This window comes from Lithobates pipiens, unplaced genomic scaffold, assembly GCF_037356315.1.
Source record: "Lithobates pipiens isolate NorthernLeopardFrog02 unplaced genomic scaffold, aLitPip1_a1.2 Scaffold_13, whole genome shotgun sequence".
Taxonomy (NCBI): Eukaryota; Metazoa; Chordata; class Amphibia; order Anura; family Ranidae; genus Lithobates; species Lithobates pipiens.
The window spans coordinates 81,084,818-81,107,139 of NW_027507718.1; the positions used below are offsets into that span (position 1 = coordinate 81,084,818).

Sequence of the window (22,322 nt, forward strand, 5' to 3'; positions counted from 1 at the left end):
CGACTTTGGGGGTCTTGTCCCCCTCTTCAGTTCTTCTTGCCGGGCCTCCGTGCCTTCTTCTAGCTCTTTTACAAGCGGTGGCCCAGTCTTCTGTCGCCGCCTTCTGTTCTTCTCTTGAGCTGTTGTCTCTGGCCACAATGACAGGCACGCGGCGTGATGATGTCCCCGCCCATTATGATGCCACAGTCCCAGAGGATCCCCGAAGTCGGAAGAAGAGGGTGGCGACGAAGAAGAAGACCCCCGAAGATGGAAGAAGACCCCCGGAGCTGTGCAATAAACTATTTTAAACCCTTGTGTGTTGTGTTTTTTTTACATTTTTTTCACAGGTGAATGGGTAGGGGTACATTGTACCCTATACTCATTCACATAGGGTGGGGGGCCGGTATCCGGGGGCCACCTTATTAAAGGGGGCTCCCGGATTCCGATAAGCCCCCCGCCCGCAGACCCCGACAACCAACGACCAGGGTTGTCGGGAAGAGGCCCTTGTCCTCATCAACATGGGGACAAGGTGCTTTGGAGTGGGGGGGTGCGCCCCCCCCTTCCCCAAAGCACCCCCCCATGTTGAGGGCACGCGGCCTCCTGACCTTTCCTGACCGGCCGGGTTGCGTGCTCAGATAAGGGTCAGACATGGACCCGGGGGGGGGGGGGGGGTCCCCCATGCCGTTTTTTCAGCGTAGGGCTTCCCCTTTAACTCCATACCAGGTGACGGGGCCAGCGATGCTTCATTCGCTGGTCCCAGCTACCTGGAGCCGCGCTCAAAATGAACGGACTTTCCTCCATGTCTGTGGGCAAGTCCGTTCATTTCAAAAGTACGGCGGATAATAGTCACGTGTGTGGGCAGGTATGCTCGCTCGGACTTTAGGGCGGTTTGTCCACCAGACTAAGTCCGCCAGATAGTCTGATCGTGTGTACGTGGCATTACTGTGAAATAACCATAAAGGAAAACAAATAAAAAATAAATAAAAAAAACACACTGTATTGTACTGTACTGTGACACTTACTGCTTAAGCTTGTCTGTCAGATCTTCGGCAATGGATTTCTCTCTATTATAAGCCATTTCAACTTGCTCAAAATTTTTTTTAAATTGCTCCAGCTCTGTAGCAGTTTGTGCTTGGTTGGCCTTTTCTGCTTGTAAAGACACCTCAAGATCCTGAATCCGCAACTAATAGAAAATAAAATAAAAATAATTGTAAAGGCTGCCTTGCTCATCAGCAATACACTTCTAAATCCAAAATGTTGGATTTAATAATAATTTAAATATTGGTCATCACTCTGGAAATACAGACATATATGGATATTTTTAGCCTAACGTTAACAAATCTTGTGGTCCTATTCATTTTAAATAGCACCCCGGCACAACTATGTTGCAACACACCACACTGTGTGGTGTGTTACCAACAATGCAGCATATGCAATTTTTGGGTTGTCTTGACATAACGCACATCAACCTGCAGGCACTTTCTGCAGCATGTCAGAAAGTGGATTCGTTTTCAGACTAAACCAGATAATAATTTATTATATTTTATGCACTCTAATAGTCATGTAAAACAATAAAAAAAAAAATTAGCACCATAATTAAAAAAAATATGTCTTTTCATGTTGGAATAGAGGAATAAATAGTTCATTCTCAGTGTTTGCTGACAATACAAAGCTATGAAGGGTGATAACCTCACAACAGGATATAGCAAACTTACAGGAAGACCTCAATAAAATTGAGGTGTGAACAACTTCAGGGTAAATGAGGTTTAATATTAATACATGTAAAAGTAATGCACTTGAGGATTAAAAATATGAATGCGGGTTACACTAGTGGGACAACCTCTGGGGGAATCTAGGATGGAAAAGGATCTGTGGGTCCTAGTAACCAACAACCTAAGCAATAGTATTTAATGCCAAGCTGCAGCAAGCAAAGCTAGCAGACTATTAGCATGAATCAAAAGGGGTATTTACTCCAGACATAAGACTATAATTCTACCACTGTACAACAATCTGTTTCAGCCACATTTTGAGTATGCCATCCAGTTTTGGTCTATAGTCCTCAGGAAGGATGTGCTGGAACTGGAAAAAGAGAAGCTTTCTTGCCCTTCCAAAGAAGGGCAAGAAAGCCGATAAAAAGGTACTTGAGGAACTCAGTTATGACTGAGACTATTAGACTGATTACATACATAAAATGTATTCTCCCTGGAGAAGAGATGCTTAAAAAGGAGATTTGATTTCAATGTACAGAAAGTCCCCTACTTACAAAACAGTTCCGTTCAGGAAAGGCTGCCAGAGCTGATCTGTGTTATCTGGAGGGAAGTTCCCCTGTCAGAACACAAAGGCACAGCGGGTGGTTTAGATTGCTGCACCAACATTGCTTGTGTTGGTACGGCAAACTGTCGGGTTTTTTTTCGTTCAACGCGCTGGGTTAAATTAAAACAGGATTGGACATGCGAACACATGTTCTCATCTTTGAAAGGTTGCAAGTTAAATGTTCATATGTAGGGGACTTACTGTACATATATCTAAATGGGGATTGTAGCATAGGGAAAAACAATTCTGTCTCAAATCGCTTAAGACATGTGGCCACTCAATGAAGTTGGGCGAGAAGCGGTTTAACCACAAAGTACACAGATGGTTCTTTAATGTTAGAGCGGGAAATATGTGGAACTCCCTTCCACAAGTGATGGTATCAGCAGGGAGTGTCTATTTAATAAAAAAAATAAAAATAAAAAAAACCTTCTTAGATGGTGCATCTTAGTAAACGCAATATACAGGGATATGGGAAATGGTAGAATCATAAATACACACATACTCATACACCCACACCCATACAGGTTGAACTAGATGCACTGATGTCTTTATTCAACCTTACCATCTATGTAACTAGGTTACCTGGATAACTTCAGAATTAAACTTGGACTCAAAGTGTGCTGCTCTTTCTGCCTCTATGTTCTCTATTAATTTGTTGACCCTCTGACTTGCTGCCTGCAAAGACAAAAATTACATTGCAATACTGTGATTGTAACTTATAGTGTGTTATAGAGTGTGTGTGTGTGTGTATGTGTGTGTGTTTTTACATGGTGACCTATTTCCCTATTTGGAAAGCAGAAGAATTCTAGTTATTTGCATGATAGAATCCTTTTTAAGTGTAAGTCAAGCAAATGACTTTGTTATAGGTATTGTTAGTGTTTCCTTATGTTTATACTGTTCAAATATTCACGGTGTTAGTTTTCAATGGGATTTCTGTAATTTCTCAGGTTGCCAGTAAAAAAAAAAAAAAGTGCTCTGCCGGTAAATTTTCCATGTTTTGTCAGTAAAAAATGCTGCGGGAGGTTGGCAACCCTGCCTCAAAGGCTTAAATAAAGTTACAAAAGCATAATGATACTTAAAGAGGAGTTCCCCTTATAGAAAAAAAATTCAGCAGCTACAAATACTGCAGCTGCTGACTTTTAATAAATCGGACACTTACCTGTCCCAGGGTCCAGCAATGCAGGGGAACGAAGCCCCGCTCGTTCCCCCCTCCGCTCGGCGGCGCCGGCATTCTAACTGTGGGCACCTGGCTGTGGCTTCACAGCCAGGCACCCACTGTGCATGCGCGAGCGGTGCCGCGCGCCTTGATTGGCCGCGCAGTCATCTGGGACCTGTCACGTGTCCCAGATGACTGACAGGAGGGAGGGGGCAGAGCTGAGCCCTTCCTGCGCCGAGGGGAAGGGACGTCAAAAGCCCAGGCACTGAAGGAGGCAGACTACAAGGGACCCCCTAGCAACAGGCATTTAGAGGCGAGTTAAAAAAAAAAAAATTTTTTTTATTCCATAGAATGTAAAGTCAAATCAAAAATCGCACCAAAAGTGGCATCAAAGTCGCACTGGAAATTGTTCGACTTTGGAGATGCGCTAATGTAAAAAGGAGCGTGAACCGTGTTTACAAACCCTGCTCAGGTGCTCCATAAATGACAGCAGCCACTAAAGTTAATGCTATATTACTTAGAAAGTCCTATCTGCCATTTGCACAACTAAAAATTGCTCAGAGGAAGCAGCAACACTGAACAAGGAACAGGGCATACTGCATATACCATTGTGTACTTTTGATAACGTTTATGTGGGTGTACATAGCACGGCCAAATTCCAGACTGGTTAATGTTACACCAGTGTTACTACCAAGGGCTAAAAAGGAAACCTCCAGCATATTTGGAATAGTTAGCCCTATTTGGCTTTCCGAAAGCAAAAAAAAAGGGGAGTACATAAAATGGACAACTAATGAAGGAAGTGAAAAATCTGCATTAGTGGAGCATGATAATCTTGATTAGTATTTTGGCTGCTGTAACAACAACCGTGATAAGCAGTGCACATCTCTATTTGGGAGGCCTATGTGATGCCATGATATATATACACCCGTGGCAGCCTGCAATTCCAATAGCATAGTGGAGGAATTGCAGACTGTTACAATAATGTATTAGCGCCTCTGCATGCTTGTAATTTATACCGGCTTGTAGCTTATTTTCAGTTATTTTTTTAATGACATTTTAAAGAAAAAGTCAGTAAACACGTAAATTAAAAGCCAACTATTATGTTTAATAAATTAAATTGCCTTAAAGACCCACTTATATATGTCTTTCAGTTGACTAATGGCTAGCAAATGAAGGGGCACATAGTTGGCATACAGTACATAGCTGGCGACCCTCAAATTTTGGACCATGGTAGAATTATCTGGCACAATGACAATCTACATTATGGTGCAACATTTACCTCAAGGTCATTTCTCAGTCTCTCTTCTCTTTCACGGCTCGATTCCAGCTCACTTTTATGTTTTCTCACAGTATCCACATGTGTATTGTTTTTTAAGTTCAATTGATGCAAGTTTTGTTGTAGCTCTTGAATGGTCTCATTTTGTTTCTAGATCAGAGCACAACAAATTGACAATATTAAAATATGCTTTTTTTCTTTCTTACATTCAACACTGCAAAACAAATTGCTTTACGCTCACGCTTTAGACAGATCACCCAAATAGACACACAGGGGTTGATTTACTAAACTGGAGTGTGCAAAATCTGGTGATCCGAGGGCTTTCACACTGGAGCGGTGCGCTGGCAGGACGGTGAAAAAACTCCTGCAAGTAGCATCTTTGGAGCGGTGAAGAAGCGGTGTATACACTGCTGGCCCATTGAAATCAATGGGGCCGCGTGGCTATACCGTCGGCATAGCGCTGCTACAGTGGTTTTAACCCTCTCTCGGCCGCTAGCAGGGGGGGGGGGGGTAAAAGTGCCCCACTAGCAGCCAAATAGCGCAGAAAAATTGGCGGTAAAGCGCCGCTAAAATTAGCATAGTTTTACCGGCGACACCGCCCCGGTGTGAAAGGGGTCTAATTGAAGAAGCTGACGTTAGAAGCTGATTGAATGCCATGCACGCGCTCCAGTTTTAGTAAATCAACACCATACTTACCTGAATAACAGATTCCATCTTATTCTTGTCCAGCATCTGCGACTCCAGTTCTTTCCTGTAGTTTTCAATGGCTTGGTTTTGAGTTTGCAAATCCATTTCAAGAACTTTCCGTGTATCCTGCCAATTGAACTCTGTGGTCTGGAAATGCCTCTGTAAAGTTTGCATTTTTCTGTGCAGTTCTTCAATTTGTTCTGTAGAAGGAAAATTAAATAGGAATCAATATTTGAAATCATGCTGAGTACAGTGTATGCAATTAATAGGGAACACGCGGTGAAAAGGGAGTCAGCCAAAAGGGATACAAAATGGAGCTTTACAAGCAATCGTACGTCTGTTAATTCCCCCCCAATGTGTGTTAGCAAATCCACAGAGTGGTACAGACAAAATGTAAACTGAGAAATCAGTACAAATGCTGTTTCTAAAGCCAGTTTGTTAATTAGGAGCAATCTGTCCCATTTTATATGCATCAGACACAGCATAAAGAGCAGAAGAGCTGAAGTTTAGGCTCACTCCGCCTGCCCCTGCTTAGTTGAAAGGAAAGAGGAAAGCTTTACCCTGTGTTTGTCGGGGTTAATAGTTGGGCAAATAGGCAGGAGAAATCTTTCTGCGCCTATATGCAGGCTCTGCCCATGTAGTATGTTCACTGCACAGGCAGAGAGATGAGGCATGTGAGCCATCTCCTAGGATAACAGCAGACAGTTCCTCTCATGTATGCCAGGTCCAATCTCATGGGGTTTTGCCACAGTTTTCTATGCAAATCTCTTTGTTAATTATGAGTAAAACTTGTGTTAGTTTTCATTTCACTTCAAACTAGGAAATAGAGCAGAAGAAACACAGGCTGCTTTGTTAATGCAGTGTACGCTACTCACACCAGTTTCCTGCGCCAATATAATGGCACAGAAAGCTTTGCTAACTCGATCCATTATGCTTAAATTTAGCTCCATCTATTATGCTGAAATGTAGAAGAGTAGCACAGTCCTTTTTAAATCTCACTTCTCAAAATTCTGTGGAAGTGTTATTAAAGTAAACCCGCCTTAAATCTTGGAAAATCAGAATGGGTGTAATAAAAAAATAAAATAAAAAAAAAGGACAAGGACCTAGCTATATTTCTTAAAAGCAATGGAGAAAAGTCAGGTTACCAGCCAAGCTGTGCTGCTTAGCATGGTTGTATAAATGTCAAGTCTAGATAGGAACGCAAATCCTTTGGCAGGCATACCACCTCCCATATACAGTATATGCACTTTACCTGTGGTTTAACGGTGGTGTCCAGCAGTGTCTGAACCAGGACACCTGACCAGAGAAGGATATATAGGGACCCACCCGTTCCACAAATCCAGAATGCAGCACCTGACATGATCTTTTTCAATGAAGATGGGAAGTAAGGTCCTTGTTGGGCCTCTGAAGTGAAAGTTGAGTGATCACGCCAGGAAGTACCTAATCTTGAGAGGCAGATACTCTCAGGAACTAGCCTTGCAATAAAAGACTAAAGACTAAGGTCGGCTGAGAGGAGAAAGGGAGGGGTGCCTCAGAGAAGGGCCCTCGCTATATGATGCTCCTGCAAAAGAAGCGAGGCGGGTAACTTCCTGACTGAAGAAAAGGAATCTGAGGGCAACCATGCCGTGGACCCTTCCACCATAGCACTCTGCTGGTAAACTTGAATGCCACGTACACACGATCAGAGTCCGCCGGACTTTTTCTTTCCAAAAGTCCGGCGGACTTAGAAAGGAGTTTTGACTCAAAATTGTCCACCGGACTCGGGCAGTCCGGCGGACAATCTGCCCGTCTGTGTGCTAGTCCACCGGACTTTTGAAATTAACAGACTTGCCCACACACGGAGAAAAGTCCATTCATTTTGAACGCGACTTCAGGCAGACGGGACTAGCGCAGGAAGACAATGTCGCTGCCTCCATCGGCGAGATTGACACCTCGCTGGCCCCGTTACCTGGTATGGACTTAAAGGGGAAGCCCTACGCCGAAAAAACAGCGTGGGGGTCCCCCCAAAGTCCATATCAGACCCTTATCTGCGCACGCAGCCTGGCCATGTACCAAAGGGTAGGGTAGAACCCACCAGTGAAAACTGGATGTTAAGGGGGGATATCAACTGCTCCTCTGTAGAATCCCTAGAGGTAAGCACACCCTCTACTGGCTAGTGATTTTACCGTTAAGGTGGGCCCCTGGCCAATCTACACACTCAGGTAGGGTCCAGGAAGGTTCAGGGTTCTTCCAGGCCGCAAACTGCAATTAGCGGGTATAGTTGAAATATGTTAGCAACTACAGAGGCTTTGAAAGACACAAGGTTGGAGAAAGCAGGTTGATCCTCCAGATGCAGAATAGTGTGTACTGTACTGCATAAATAAGGGCTGAAATAGTCTCTTGCACATTTGAAGTAAAAAAGAAGACTGTGGCCAGTGAACCAGCCTTGTTAAGGGCAGCAAGGAAAATCAAGGATTTACTCTGCAGAGCGGGATGCAGGAATATGCTTAGAACCTCTGCAGTAAGCATTTGCTAAGAGTTAGATGATTTTGGGTACAAACTCTTGTGTGACTGCAGTAGATGCCCCTGATGACAAGGTAAGGAATTTAGGATTCACCTATCTGAATTAAGAGGTACTCTATAGAGGCAGACCCTATAAACTATAGGTTAACAGGGTTCCAGGTTGCAAATGTCATTGCCCTCAGAGAGAACAGAATAAAGGTCCCTGGAACCATTAGGAGAGTTTAGGCTGGGGGTTACCTGTTGCAGTGGGAATGCCCTCTCCAGAAGAGTTACGATACCCTGAAGACACGCTGAGGCAACATGTCGGCTCCCTCGGCTTGGATCATGTGAGTTACCAAAGCCTCATTCTAAAGGTAAGTATTTCATAATGAGCTAGTATGCGGTGCATACTAGCTCATTATGCCTTTTGCCTTGCAAGTGTGTAAAAACAAAAAAACAAACACAGGGTATACAACCGCTTTAATCTATCCCCTTAAACTCATAAGCAGTAAAGTGCAAAAGTGTAATCTACGCTACTAAAGTGTCAATAAGCCCAAATCATCAAAAATTGTCAATACATGCTATATTGTGTTTATACTCACATATCTATTACAGAGTTTATCTTCTGTAGACTGCAAAATTACTGGTGGATCCTGCTGTTCACTGTCCAACCCTCCTGGTCTGTGTCCCCACTGCAGCCTGAAATTGTGTAGACCAGCTGCTGACATCTACTGAGCATGTTCCAGTTTCAGTTCCCTTCTAAGCTGTTTATTTGCTCCTTTTTCTGATCTGTGCAGCCCATATGACTATAGAATCATACATGTGGGCATATACACATTGGTAAATGATTCTCCCTTCATCCTCCTCAGTGTGCTCATATTGATAAAACACTATGAGGGCAGGATTTAAAAAAAAAAAATTCAAAAATGGTGATCGAGGGAGGCTTCACCTTCCTGTTAGTCCCAGCCCATACACACACAGTGTGAACAAAGTGAAACCTTTTGTCAGTCAACTTAGACTCCACCTACACCATGTTATTGCAAAAAAACATATGCTTTTAAATATTGATTTGTATGAAGCTCTAAATAAAACACTTTGTTGCTATTAATTATTTATTTAAATTCTCTATTCTGAAAGCTTTTTTAGGTCTTGTGATCGTCAAAGCACCAATGCTCTGCAGACACATATTCATACATCAGCAGAGTAACAAAAGCTGCTCTCTCAGAACTTTCCCTGAGCACAGGAAAACTGAAAACGTTTTTTATCTTAATGTAAGCAATGCATTAAGGTTAAAAAAAAAACGTTTTTAGGTTTAGTATCACTTTTAAGTGGTTGTAAACCTAGTTACACCACTTTTACCTACAGGTAAGCCTATAATAAGGCTTACCTGTACGTACTGGAAATATCTCCTAAACCTACACGGTTTAGGTGATATTTACCATATATACTTGCGTCGACATCTGCGCATGAGCACTGAAGAAAGGGCACAATCGATGCTTACTAGCCCATTATACCTTTACTTTAAGGGCATTTGATTCATGTACAAGTTACTTCCTCTGATTGGTTAAGTTAGAGAGGCCAGCTGATGATGTTACAATCTCTAACGACTTCATTCATAGAATACAAACCTGCCTATAAATGGCTGAGAGCAGTTCAGATAGAAGCTATTTTGTTCCGGTTGTGGGACAGGAAGGTCATGTCTCCCACCTGGAACACAGTGCTGTATACTGTATGTAGCCTCAGCTACATACAGTTTATCCAATTGACGTCCAGCCTATTGTGATCAGCGTCCTAGTAGTTCATTCATTCACAGAACCCTGTGAATGAACGACATGGATGTGTAGATAGAGCCCTGCACTCTTTTTGAATTGTGACAGCGGATGCAGGAAGAAGAACCCCATCCTGCTGTCACAGGGAGGGGGAAATCGGGCAGATGCTGAACATGTTGCGTCCTAAATGGGTGTAGCATGTAACATGTTCACAAAGGTGAACTTATCCTTTAATCCTGTGGAGCCGCATATGCATACTATTCTTAATTTAGAATTTGTTTTACCCTCCGTCATGAAGGGGTTAACTATCTTTACAGTAAGAGTCATAGTTGTGTTTGGAATAGTGTCAAACAAGACTCACAACACAGATACTGTAGATATACTGCATGCATCCCTGCAGGGAGAGCAGGAAGACAGGCCCACTATTTGGTGGCACTATGAGCCACAGCAAAGATTTCTAACACTGTAGACAGTGGGAGTTATTTACTAAAGGAAAATCCACTTTGCACTGCAAGTGCACTTGGAAGTAAAGTTGCTGTAGATCCGAGGGGGACATGCAATGAAAATAAAAAACAGCATTTTAGCTTGCACATGATTGGATGATAAAATCAGCAGAGCTTCCCCTCATTTCAGATCTGCCCCTCAGATTTAGAGCAACTGCACTGCCAAGTGCACTTGCAATGCAAAGTGGATTTGCCTTTCGTAAAATAACCCCCAATGTTATTTAGATATAATACTAATTTAAAGGCTAGGTTCACCTTTTGAACCAGGTTACATGTTACACCCTAAATACAAGTGTAACATGTTGCACATTCTTCCCCTTCGCCCTCAAACTGCCTCCCCGTGACAGCAGGCAAGGAATCTTCTCCCCTGCAGCTGCCATCACATTTAAAATCGACAACAGCCCCGTCACTCATTCAGGCTGTCACTTCTGCAGAAGTGGCAGCCTCACCATCGTTATCAGGTGTGGGGTAAAGTTGAATCCATATTACAAATGGCCATGAAGTGGACTGCATGTGCAAAGATCTTTATCATTTTACCTTTAAAATGTTCTTGTATTTTGATGGCCTTTTCTTTCTCCTCTTCCAGAGCCATCCTTTCCATACCACATTGTTTTCTTGCCACTGCCAAATCATATTCTAGACCTTGACGAACTGCCTCTCCTTTCTCAACCTCACAACGAAGCCGGACAACCTGGTTTTCCCATGACCGCAACTTGCAAAATGATTCAAGAGATATAAAAATCAGCATATAAAATTACAATTATTAACTTCTGCAGCATTCAAATTAAACCAATAAATCACAGGTGCCAAGTCTTTCTTGATATTTGTATGCATTTGAATACTTGTGATGCCTGCATTATAGTCCTGCTGTTACTTTTGAAACATTCTCAGGGGGGCAACAACATAGTGTGCTCAGCAGTGTTGAATTGGGACAAATTTATAATGATATTGTATTTCATGTAATGTGTCAATATCTTACCCCATTGTTTTTATGCAGAATGCAAAAAGTGGCATATTTGCAACACTGTTGCATTATGTAAAAGTGTGGCATGTTTGCCACATACTGCAGACTTCCTGCAATTTGCCAAAAAAAATAAAAAAAAAATAATAGCACCCGGAAAATGGTTTAAGAAGTCAATTTCAGATAATTGAGCAGATTTAAAAAGTGGTCAACATCACTAGATCACCATGTTAATGCTACCACAATCTGGTACATAACGCTTACCATGTTTCTCCAAAAATTACACCGGATATTATATTCATTTTGGCTACTATTTTCAGAGGATGTCTTATTTATTTACTGTATGTACAATAACCTACATTTATTCCAATACAGTCATGTCATCATGACGATCTTAAAGTGGTTGTAACCCTATAAAAAAAAAAAAAATGAATCCTAACCCGCAGAGCCATTACTTCCCCTGCTGGAAGAACACAGTGATTATTGCTAGCGCATGTACAATCCAGCAGATTGGTTGTACCCAAGTTGATCGATCAACTTGGGGAACATTCAGCCTGCCCATACCTGGTTCGAATCTTGCCTGGTTTCTATTGAACTGGCAGAGATTTGAACTGTCTATGGCTGGCTTAATAGTTTAATGTTCCTTTAAATAGTTTGTTTGTGCCAAGCTGCCCCATATTAACCATTTACTGCACTAACAGGTGCATTGTATTAAAGCGATTGCAAAGCTTTTTTTTTTTTTTTAGTTTTTTTAAACAAGCATGTTATACTTACCTCCTCTGTGCAGTGATTTTGCACAGAGTGGCCCTTATCCTCCTTTTCAAGGGGTCCCCCCGGCAGTGCTCCTGGCTCTTCCGCTTCTCCATTGCCCCCATGGATAGCCGCTTTCCCTGGGGCCATGCTCCCGAGTCCTGCTGCTGTGTCCATCGAAATCAATAGCAGGCCCCCCCCCCCAATTCCGTGTCACTGGATTTGATTGACAGCAGCGAGAGCCAATGGCTCCTGCTGCTATCTATCCAATGAGAACCTGAGACAGTGGCTGGAGCTGCTGTGCTCATCTCTGTCACTGGAAAGATCGGGTTCAGGTATGTAAAAGGGGGGCTGCTGGATCACAAAAGGTTTTTCCCCTTAATGCACAATACATTAAGATGAAAAATCACGAGGGTTTACCCCTTTAACTATATGCAAGCTCAGGTACATAAAATAAACAGCACTGTGTTCTAGCAGTGGGACAGAAACAAAATAGAGTCAGGGTGAACACTACTCAGCCATTCACAGAAAGCTTTGTATTCTATGACTACATAGCTTTCTCTAATTGGCAGGGATGTGGATGACATTACAAGCCAGAGAAAGCTAATAATTCATAGAATACAAAGCTTCCCATGAATGGCTGAGCAGCACTAATCCTGCCTCTATTCCATTCTAGGAGTGGGACAGGAATTACCTACCCACTGCCGGAACACTGTGCTGTATACTGTATATAGCTGAAGTTACATACAACTAATGCAGCGTGTCCAGCAAGTGCACCGGTTACTGCATTAAACAGCTTGGCCCAAACAAGTTGTTTAAAAGGGGACATTAAACTTGGAGTAAGGCTTTAATGGTCAGGCATCTTGGGATGTCTTGCCTTAGCAAGACTTTTAATTGTAAAAGTTTATTTTCTAGGAAGAAAGAAATCTTTTTAAAGTATATTTCAGTAAATGTTTGATTTGGTAAACCAAACAGTTTAATCTTTTAAAACTCTTCACATCATGGGCTGGAAAGTAAAATGTGTCTTTACAATGAAGCTTAGAGCTTACTTTCTCAAACCTATTACATCACTGTCAGAGTGTTTTCTATGGCTCCTATACAAAGATCTCACTGGCTCCCAAGGTATTCCTTACAGCTCATTCAAAGATTTTCTATTTAAAAAAAAAAAAAATGAAGTATAGACATCTGTTTGGTGCCATTGACAAATCATGCATGTGTAGGGCAACAACTCAGAAACTACTGCAATGCAAAGGAAGAAAGAAATAACTGCATGTACTGTATGTGAACTGAAACAATGCCGTTTTTTTTAATGCGATGTACTAAAGCTGTTGTTTGCGAATGAGACTGGAGAGAAATCACAAAGATCAGATCCAAGCCATTTTAGGATTTGGTTAGATTTATTTAGTTTGATCTAAACCAGTCCATATACCATTGTTAAGGTTTGGATAGAGTCAAGAAGGGTTATGCCGCGTACACGCGACCGGACTTTCTGGCAAAAAAAGGTCCGATGGTCTTCCCGACTGACTTTTGGCCGAGTTCCGATGGACCTTTCCGAACGGACTAAGTCCATTTGAAAGTCCGTTCGTTTTGAACGTGATGATAGGAATTGAATCCTTCAGACAGATTTGAAACATGTTCTATTTCTAAGCCCGTCTGATTTTTTTTATGTGAAAAACAATCGGATTAGCCCACACACGATTGGATTGCCCGATGGACTGATTCCAGTCTGCCGGAAAGTCCGGTCGTGTGTACGCGGCATTAGAATCTCTTTCAGGTTTTTTATTTCTACCTGTGTCCCCGTTACAGAGATTTCCCCTCAATTCCCGTCCCAGATGAATGAAGTCAGGGGAAATCTCTCCAATGTGAGGGACAATTTGACAGCTGTCACTAAAACAGGTGTCTTCACTGGAAGTTCTTTCCTCTTGTCCTGCTCCAGAAAAGACTGTTCAGTTTTGGAATGTGACAAAGGTTCTAACCCCCCCCACTGTATCAAGTCAAAAAAAATAAATAAAAAAGATTTATAGGAAATAACTCACCTCTTCATTATGTGTTGACCCCAGTGCTATATTTTCATGTTTTAACTTATTAAGCTGCAAATGGAGTCTCCCAGTTTCATCCAACTCTGCCAATTGCTGATTTCCATGGTTAGAGGACTCTGACCTAAAAATGGATTAACAAAGAGCAATACTTGAAGCTCAGTATACCTGCATAGTGTAATACACCCTATCCCTTCAAACAAGCGTATTTCCATAACCAGTAAGCTAAAGAAGGTCCTAACTCATTCTAGCTTTGGTATAATAGTAACCAGGCAATGGGGGGCAGTAAAAACAGGCTGTGGCTTTACTGCCCACCAACCTAAAATACAGCTGGAGGGGGCTGTACACATGCCACAGCCAAGATGCTTTGTATTGTGGCAAAATGAATGTGTCTTGTAGAGCTGACAGAGGACACCACATGCAAAACTTGCCCATCAAATGAACTTGAATTGCTGTTGTGATGTGTTAGTTCCATTCAAAATCATCCCTTTGCAAAGAAAGCAAAGCAAAAACACAAAACAGGAATTAGGAAGGCACCAGGATCACCTCCCGACTCTGAATGCCTAAAAGCTTCAGCTTAGCTGCCCTCTGAAAAGCGTTAGACTGCTGAAGTGTTATCTTGGCCTTAAAGCTTCTGTTGGGGTGCAAACGCAGCTTGATTTCAGGTATATTCAGCCTATACATGAGATCAGTTTCATTTAATTTAGTGTTTATCCACAGGTGCACCTGACTTCCTTGTGACATGCATTTGACTTCCTAAGCCTCCTTTCACACCAGTGCGACTTCAGCTGCGACATGCAATTTACAAATCCTACCTGAAGTCGCGTCTAATGTCTTTCTATGGCACTGTCTTAATAGGCGCGATTTCAATTAGCACAATTCCAGCACTATTTTTTTGCAATTTCATATGTGACCTGCATTGACATCTGTGCATGAAATCACACAGACATCAGCAAGCCGCAGATGAAATCGCACTGTCCTGCGGCTTATAAATCACGCAAATTTCAAAGCCACATTCAGTGTGAACGGGGGCTATATTGCATCTACCTAAATGAGAAAAGGGTTATTCCTGCGCCTAATCAGGGAAGAATCCGATAATCGTACTGCTGCATACACTGAAATGGGGATGCTTGGGTCCCAATAGCGGAGTAAAGAGGTAAAAAAGTAGTGATGCGCGGTACTATAATAGGGAGTTGGCCTAGGAGGCTTAATAAATTCTATAGGCACTAAGATTGTGCGTGATATATATATTCCCGTATACAGTAAGAGAAAGGTATATAAAAAGTTGTGCGTATTTTTATAAGGGGGTGGTGGACAACTCTCACCACTATAGCATGATGATATTCAAGATAGGAGACAAATGTAATGAGTAAGAAAAAAAAAAAAAAAAAAAAAAAAAAAGAAAAAATTGCAATGCTTGGAATAAGTAATCCCTAATGTGATTTTATAACTGACAGAATCGCATAAAGTGCCAGTGCTAGACAATAAATAGAATCATGAAAGTATTAACTACACCATAGATTAAATAAAACAATATATATAAAGCAGTCACAAAGAATAGTGAATCGCAGTGCGATTTGTTCACGCTGACAAAATCGCATAAAGTGCCAGTGCTAAAGGTGAGAAGGTGTGTGGAATATTCTATTACACAATAAGGTAAATAGGATAATATGTATAAAACAATCACCAACTCGATAAAACGTATGTGCAAGAAATGGTGAGTTGTAGCTGCCAGAAGTCGCATAAAGTGCTAGTGTCACAGAAGTGGTAGAACAAGGTCCGTGCGGGTGTTCTCTACCATATAATCATCAAAACAATATTCCTGCGACCGTGAACAGCTCAATAGTTCAATTGTGCAAGAAAATGACAGAAAATCAAAATAAACGCATAAGTAATATTGGTGTTAAGGGAGTAAAAAGAATCCCACAAACTAATCAAAAAACTGTGTGCGATACCTACAAGAAATTATATAAAAAATAACAATAGCATATATCAGAGTGTGACCATTCTGCTTTGTGCGATAAACGGTGGCGATTATGTCAAAAGTCGCATATGTCGACAAATCGCATATAATGTCCGTGTCTGTATATAAGTGCACAGAGCAATATAATCGGTGATGGTGGTGAAAGAGGTGAATATATCCCACGTGGTCCTGTGTGGTTGGAGTATGGGTGTCCCCTTACCTTACAGCTGTAAGGTAACAGCGTGTGATATGTATATCCTCAGAACTCCTGTACTTTATCCCTCGAGGTCTTGTCCCGATATTTACAGATCCTGGTATCCACGGATCCTGGCGTCTCCTGCCTATCACGCTGTGTTGGTCCCTTTAAGTATTTGCTCAGCAGCACTCAGCGTGGGGGGGGGGTGTAGGTTTACCTCGGCAATTGGTGCATATGTAAGGGGTTAAAGAAATAAGGAGGAAGGGAGCCCCATAGTGTAGTAATTCTCAACACATATGATTTATTACAGCAAAACAGTAATGTACTCACAAGCAGACAAGTTTCAAATGCAGTGTATAAACGAGCCTCGAGCTCGATTGCGTCACTAGGGACGCTACCGGAAGTGACGCAATCGAGCTCGAGGCTCGTTTATACACTGCATTTGAAACTTGTCTGCTTGTGAGTACATTACTGTTTTGCTGTAATAAATCATATGTGTTGAGAATTACTACACTATGGGGCTCCCTTCCTCCTTATTTCTTTAACCCCTTACATATGCACCAATTGCCGAGGTAAACCTACACCCCCCCCCCACGCTGAGTGCTGCTGAGCAAATACTTAAAGGGACCAACACAGCGTGATAGGCAGGAGACGCCAGGATCCGTGGATACCAGGATCTGTAAATATCGGGACAAGACCTCGAGGGATAAAGTACAGGAGTTCTGAGGATATACATATCACACGCTGTTACCTTACAGCTGTAAGGTAAGGGGACACCCATACTCCAACCACACAGGACCACGTGGGATATATTCACCTCTTTCACCACCATCACCGATTATATTGCTCTGTGCACTTATATACAGACACGGACATTATATGCGATTTGTCGACATATGCGACTTTTGACATAATCGCCACCGTTTATCGCACAAAGCAGAATGGTCACACTCTGATATATGCTATTGTTATTTTTTATATAATTTCTTGTAGGTATCGCACACAGTTTTTTGATTAGTTTGTGGGATTCTTTTTACTCCCTTAACACCAATATTACTTATGCGTTTATTTTGATTTTCTGTCATTTTCTTGCACAATTGAACTATTGAGCTGTTCACGGTCGCAGGAATATTGTTTTGATGATTATATGGTAGAGAACACCCGCACGGACCTTGTTCTACCACTTCTGTGACACTAGCACTTTATGCGACTTCTGGCAGCTACAACTCACCATTTCTTGCACATACGTTTTATCGAGTTGGTGATTGTTTTATACATATTATCCTATTTACCTTATTGTGTAATAGAATATTCCACACACCTTCTCACCTTTAGCACTGGCACTTTATGCGATTTTGTCAGCGTGAACAAATCGCACTGCGATTCACTATTCTTTGTGACTGCTTTATATATATTGTTTTATTTAATCTATGGTGTAGTTAATACTTTCATGATTCTATTTATTGTCTAGCACTGGCACTTTATGCGATTCTGTCAGTTATAAAATCACATTAGGGATTACTTATTCCAAGCATTGCAATTTTTTCTTTTTTTTTTTTTTTTTTTTTTTTTTTTTTTTTTTCTTACTCATTACATTTGTCTCCTATCTTGAATATCATCATGCTATAGTGGTGAGAGTTGTCCACCACCCCCTTATAAAAATACGCACAACTTTTTATATACCTTTCTCTTACTGTATACGGGAATATATATATCACGCACAATCTTAGTGCCTATAGAATTTATTAAGCCTCCTAGGCCAACTCCCTATTATAGTACCGCGCATCACTACTTTTTTACCTCTATATTGCATCTACCTACTTCAGACTGCTTTTGTGTTCATACTGATTTATTTTGGATGAGAAATAATTTTAATGCACACAAAACCCAGGTGACAAAAGGCCCCATGACTGCTTACAAACAGAATAGGTTGTACACGCAGGCACAATCAGATTGCCTTTAGGGCAGCATATTACCCAAGCACTTTCCAGCATTCCATAAACTTGCAAGATCGCCTTTGCTAACCCAGCAAGTTTATGCGATTGCAGAGGGAAGGTAGAGAAGGAAAGTTAAGCCAGCATATTATTTCTGACGCCACTTCGCTCAGGAGAACAGTCAGACGGTTTCTCTATATTAGCAGTCAATGTTCCCCTATAGACCTTAAGTATGTGTCGCACTGGAGTGGGCTAATGTTCTGTAGTTTCAGTTGGTATGGTATTGAAATAACTTTTATATGAGGTTTACCAGCAATATTATTGTCCAAGTGTGAGAACAAATATTGATTGACCCGAATTGGGCGATTTCTACTTTTCCTTGTCAGCCATTCCTGACAAAGACAAATTGTAGATGGATTTCCTCATCTAACAGCGCCTGTACCCAAGAGAGAGTGGTCTCTTCCCCCGATAGTATTCCAGGTCATGCATCGTAGGTAGCGGACACTGGAATGGACCTCCTTGCCCCCAGGTTCAAACAACAAACTGTACAGGTTTGTATTCAGGTCCAGGGATATGCTGGCAGAAGCATTGGATACTCTAGTGACTCAGTAGGATCATTACACCTTAATCGAATGCCTTTTCTCCCATGGAAGCTTATTCCTGGTCTGCTCACCAGAATCAAGATGGAGGAAATTCCCGTGATCCTCAATGATCTAGGTTGGCCTAGGTGGATTTGGTACACCAACACTAGTAAGATTTCTCGTAAATGCATTGTAGGCTATGCCAGGCCATTTTGGTCTGCTGTCACAGGGACTGATTTACCACTCTGCTGTTTAGCTGCTAGCTTTAGCCCTTGTACACACGGTCAGAAATTCAGACGGAAAATGTCCGATCGGACCGCGTTGTCGGATAATACGACCCTGTGTAAGCTCCATCTGACTTTTTCCGTCAGAATGTCCGACCAACAAAGTTTGAGAGCTGGATATAAAATTTTCCGACAACATGATCCGATAGGACTTTGTCCGATCGTTTGTAGAGAATTCCGATCGGACAAAGATCAAATTACGAGACCAAAGCTATCGGCTGCTAGCCTGAACGTAGTCCCGTTGTAATGTACAAACATCATCACGTTCCGAACGATCGGATTTTCCGTCAACTTTGTCCAACCGTGTGTATGCAGCACCAGTTTCGGACAAAATCTGTCAGATTTTGTTGTCGGAATGTCCGACCGTGTGTACAAGGGCTTAATGGCATGGTTGTTAAAACCCAGGTTCTAAGGGATAGTGGCATTACTACATCTGTGAGCTGCATTCATTGTGTTTTTTAGGCTCTTTCTCCCCCCCGCCCCAGACTGACAAGGCTGCTGTCTGCTTTGCCTCCTGTGCTCATTCATGCAGAGTTGTGCCTCACTAATACATGAGGTGTGTTACTGGCCAGATCACCAGATGAAAACAAAGTGATAAAAGACAAAGAAAACAAATGCAGCCACCGCATCTATTGATTGGTAATCTGCAATATATTACATTTTGGGTTTAAGATCGCTTTAACATAATGGCATATTACTGGAACAAACAACCAACATGCTGTGCACATACAAGAAATGTCGGTACAATTAAGATCACAATTAATCCCAATCTTACATTTTAATTGAGTTATCAGTAGTGTGGTTTTGAGAAATGAACGTCATCTTTTCCATAGTGGCAACTGTTTTGGTTAACCAGAACAATGCCTGTTATTTTAAATTGCTTCCTTTCTTCCAGGCACTGTTCTCCGCGATGACATGCTGCATAGATTTATGACACACTGCAAAAGAAAAAAAAAGTAAATGAAGCACAAATAATGAAGTTAAACCTTGTTTGAAGCATGCACGGTGATCCAGGTTTGCTTCTTGTACGACACAAATTTGGCAACCTATCAGTACTATAATTTAATATATTATCCATGGAAAACAGATGACGTGATTTGTCCGTCCCCACATAAATCAACACTGACATTAAAGTGAACCAGGAGATGGAGCATTTTAGGAGGATGAAAATCGTCTCCCTTTAACTGTGATAATAGTGCAGTCTCATTTTATTTATCCAATCGCATGAAAAGCAAATTCACCTTTCACTTTAAACACCCATGTGCAGCTTTAGCCTAGGGTCACATTGATGCCATTTGACAAGTCAAATTACATGCCAAATTGGCGGCAATGGCACCGTCCGAATCGGGTTAATATAATATAGTGTGGACCCAGCCTAAGCTGGAGTTTGTGTAAGTGAATGAATGAAGTCGCGCTACGGACTACCCACCCTGTGAGTGCTAGAATTTGAAATAAAAATAAATCTAAAAATTAATTCATAAAATGGTGAAACAGAATTTTCAGGGGTTAGAGCTGCCTTTACCTGAAGCCTCCGCCCCTTAGTGTGTGGGGGGGGGTTTGGTTTGAGAGAAAAAGATAGGTTATGGCGCTAAACCCAAAATTATATACTTGGCATATATATGTGTATATGCTATTAGTGATCTGTCTGCAAACACTGTGATGCTAGAAATACTAATTAAGCCATATAAAATTAAAGTGAAAAAATGCAAATACGTGCTAACACTGCTGTGTCAAATTGATATAAAACCCATGTAATAATAACATCGAAATACTATCAGAAATTCATGTTATCAGAAATTCATACCAAGATTCATACCAGTATGGGCGGGACTGCAAGCCGAGCCGAGTACACAGTACAGACGGCTCGGTCTTTTTCGGCAGCGCTCGCTAGAGAAACAGCAGGGAGGCGGGACTACGAGCGGAGCCGAGCAATCGGCTCGGTATTTTTCGGCCGCGCTCGGTATTTTTGACTCGCAGACAGTGGGGATCGGTGTATAACACGCACCCACGACTTTCCCCCGATTTTAAGGGGGAAAAAGTGCATATTATACACCGATAAATATGGTATTTGCATTTTTTCACTTTAATTTTATATGGTTTAAATCAGTATTTCTAGCATCACAGTGTTTGCAGACAGATCACTAATAGCATATACATATATATATGCCAAGTATATAATTTTGGGTTTAGCGCCATAACCTATCTTTTAAGCTGGAGTTTGGCTTCAGTTTGTTAATGTATTTAAATCTTCTAGTACATCTAATACCCCACTGACAATACTGCTGCCTAAAGGTCCCTCTGTGCTCATTCATCCAGAGTAGGGGCTCTCTAATACAGAACGTGTGTTACTGACCAGATCACCAGGTGAAAACTGAGGGAAAGAAGAGCTAAAAAAAGAAAATGGATGCAGCCACCACAGCTAATGATTGGAAAGCTGCAATATTACATTTTTCATTTCGGTTTTAATATCGCTTTAAGTGTGGCTTTGAAAAATATATTTATAGTACTCCTCATTTGCTCCTTTGTTAAGAGCAGCCAAAAGTGTTGAATGTTGGCGATTGTAGCAGGTGCCTCTTAGGAGCCAATTTAACCACTTCAGCGCCGAACCATTTGGCTGCCCAAAGACCAGAGCGTTTTTTGCAATTTCGGCACTGCGTTGATTTGTGTTGACGTGGCTCCCAAACAAAAATGATGTCCTTTTTTCCCCACAAATAGAGCTTTCTTTTGGTGGTATTTGATCACCTCTGCGGTTTTTATTTTTTGTGCTATAAACAGAAAAAGATTGACAATTTTGAAAAAAAAGCAATATTTTTTTACTTTTTGCTCAGTTTAGGCCAACACGTATTCTTCTACATATTTTTGGTAAAAAAAAATAAAAAATATATATATAAAATCGCAATAAGTGTTTATTGATTGGTTTGCACAAAAGTTATAGCATCTACAAAATAAGGGATAGTTTTATGGCATTTTTATCAATAATTTTTTTTTTTTTACAAGTAATAGCGGCGATCAGCAAATTTTCATCGTGCCTGCGGCATTATGGCGGACAGATCGGACACTTTTGGCACTATTTTGGGACTTTGGGATTTTTGTGATTAAAAATGCACTGATTACCGTTAATGTGACTGGAACTGAATGAGGTTAACCACAAGGGGGCGCTGCAGGCATTAAGTGTGTCCTAGGGAGTGATTCTAAGGCAGGCTATACATGGGTCGAATTTAGAAAGAATTTTCTCTTTCTAAAATCTTATCTGAGAAATTTCGTTTTTATTTCGCACCATTAGTGGGCTGCAGCAACAACTGATTTTCGTGCGGCAATCAAATTGAGTAATAGAGTAATGACATGTTGGAAATTTTTTGAAAAACAAACGATTTTCTAATCGATGATGGGAGAATCGTGCAAGAAACGTAATCGAAAAAGAAATGCGCATGTGCAAGAAAAGAAAATTCCCGG

At 41.5% G+C, this 22,322-nt stretch overlaps 1 protein-coding gene across 2 annotated transcripts in view; it reads right to left on the bottom strand.

Moving 5' to 3' along the window:
* CCDC171 (coiled-coil domain containing 171) overlaps nt 1–22,322 on the bottom strand; it is a 70,511-nt gene that overhangs the window by 38,592 nt on the left and 9,597 nt on the right. The window contains exons 2-8 of one of the 2 annotated variants that reach the window (XM_077475240.1): nt 19,645–19,807; nt 13,912–14,035; nt 10,702–10,876; nt 5,421–5,611; nt 4,728–4,874; nt 2,875–2,967; nt 1,002–1,162 (exon numbers count right to left, since the gene is read on the bottom strand). In XM_077475240.1, coding sequence (XP_077331366.1) covers nt 1,002–1,162; nt 2,875–2,967; nt 4,728–4,874; nt 5,421–5,611; nt 10,702–10,876; nt 13,912–14,035; nt 19,645–19,700 — 947 coding nt within the window. In that variant the 5' untranslated portion in view covers nt 19,701–19,807. The remainder of the gene's footprint in view (nt 1–1,001; nt 1,163–2,874; nt 2,968–4,727; nt 4,875–5,420; nt 5,612–10,701; nt 10,877–13,911; nt 14,036–19,644; nt 19,808–22,322) is intronic. The other variant, XM_077475241.1, reaches the window with a different exon arrangement.